The sequence below is a fragment of the Monopterus albus genome, unplaced genomic scaffold, assembly GCF_001952655.1.
Source record: "Monopterus albus unplaced genomic scaffold, M_albus_1.0 scaffold13.1, whole genome shotgun sequence".
Classification (NCBI taxonomy): domain Eukaryota; kingdom Metazoa; phylum Chordata; class Actinopteri; order Synbranchiformes; family Synbranchidae; genus Monopterus; species Monopterus albus.
The window spans coordinates 3,064,606-3,066,078 of NW_018127893.1; the positions used below are offsets into that span (position 1 = coordinate 3,064,606).

The 1,473-nt window shown below is 39.4% G+C and overlaps 1 protein-coding gene across 1 annotated transcript in view; it reads right to left on the bottom strand.

Annotated features, from left to right (window-relative positions):
* The window catches only part of impg1b (interphotoreceptor matrix proteoglycan 1b), a gene marked incomplete at its 5' end in the record, with an annotated part of 16,392 nt that overhangs the window by 11,860 nt on the left and 3,059 nt on the right, over positions 1-1,473 (bottom strand). Inside the window, 4 exons of the mRNA XM_020590965.1 lie at positions 6-265; positions 369-568; positions 789-847; positions 1,036-1,185. Of these exons, the coding sequence (XP_020446621.1) occupies positions 6-265; positions 369-568; positions 789-847; positions 1,036-1,185 (669 nt within the window). The remainder of the gene's footprint in view (positions 1-5; positions 266-368; positions 569-788; positions 848-1,035; positions 1,186-1,473) is intronic.

Here is a 1,473-nt window from a genome sequence, read left to right on the forward strand (position 1 = left end):
CCTGCTGTGGGCTGCTCCTCTACTGCTGCTATTAGAGGAGTCTCAACAGCGATGGCAGAAGTAGTTTCTGGGATGATGTTTGGAATGAAATGCGCAATGGCGGGAGTTTCTGTCAAAGCTTCCAGAGAGTTAATCGCTGCCACTGTGGGGAAGAAGCTCTGGGTGGGAGTGTCGTCTTCTCTTGGGCTCTGTGTGGTATAGTGCTCAGATACTCCACTCGCAACAGAGTTCATGCCAAGCTCAGCAACTGGATAAACTATGGTTACTGAAACAGAGGAGTTAAAACATAAACAACATAGACAACATACACAGATAGTAGTAATATTACCACCACATTATTTTATTCTTGAGTACAATACTATGCTTACCAGCCTCAAAGCTGAGTGTCTGTAAGTCCAGCAGTAGTGATGTCTCCTGTTTTAAGGCCTTTAGGATGATGTGCTTCAGTTTAGGAGCATTTATATCCTCGCCTGCCTCCGTGTCAGACCCCTCAAGACCCCCAGGATCATCACTGAGCTCTGTTTCTCCATTAAAGACCACAGCGTAGCGCACAGATGCACCCTCTGATCTGATCAACACAAACAAATCATGTCAGACACTCACTGGTAATAGACTTCTGGGTTATATCCCAAAAGAGAATACTTCTGACTTGAGCAATAAAACACTTCAATGAAAGTAACTTCAAGGGAAACTTTTTTTTTTATTATTTACTATGTTGTTTTGTCAAAATCTGTCATTACCAAAAAAAATTTAGGTTCCAGCCTTTAATAAAACTTAAATTAACTCACCGAAACCCCAGAACATGAATCTCTTTAAATCCTGGAACTTTTTTAAACACATGAAGCATCTATACAAGGAAAAACAAGATGGTCACAATGAAAGTGGGATCAAAGAAGCATGAGCATTTTTTTTTCTCCAATCCCTCTGTTTTGCAGTATTGAGAATTACATGGTTTCATTAAAAGAAAGCAACTCAGACAGCTCAGAGAAATGTTAACATTTCTTGTGGCTCTGCAAACTCTTACTAGGCTCTCACCTTGTTTGCGAGCTCTTGTGTGATGTCATTGTAATGTGGAGCCTCGGGGTCACTGAGCAGTTCGCTGTAAGTTGGGTCCATAATTGTGACACTGAACTCAACAGTGTACTCCTCATAGTTCTCTTTTATCATGTTGTGATCCTCTGTGATCTGTGAATAAAAAGCCACATTGCATAATCACATTTGATTTGATTTGATTTATTCTTTCAAGCATGTAAAGACAGTTGATATATCAACACACATAATTTTACACATATCCAACAAATGCTAATCCAATATCAATTTGCTTATACCTAGTACATGCTTGAATGGAGTAGGAAGAAGTCAGACTTATCCAGTCCTACCCCATGACATCATCTTACATCATTGGTTTGCAAGCAGTATCTCTACATAGATAATTCTCTTCTACACCACACAAGTAATATACTAAAAAAATAT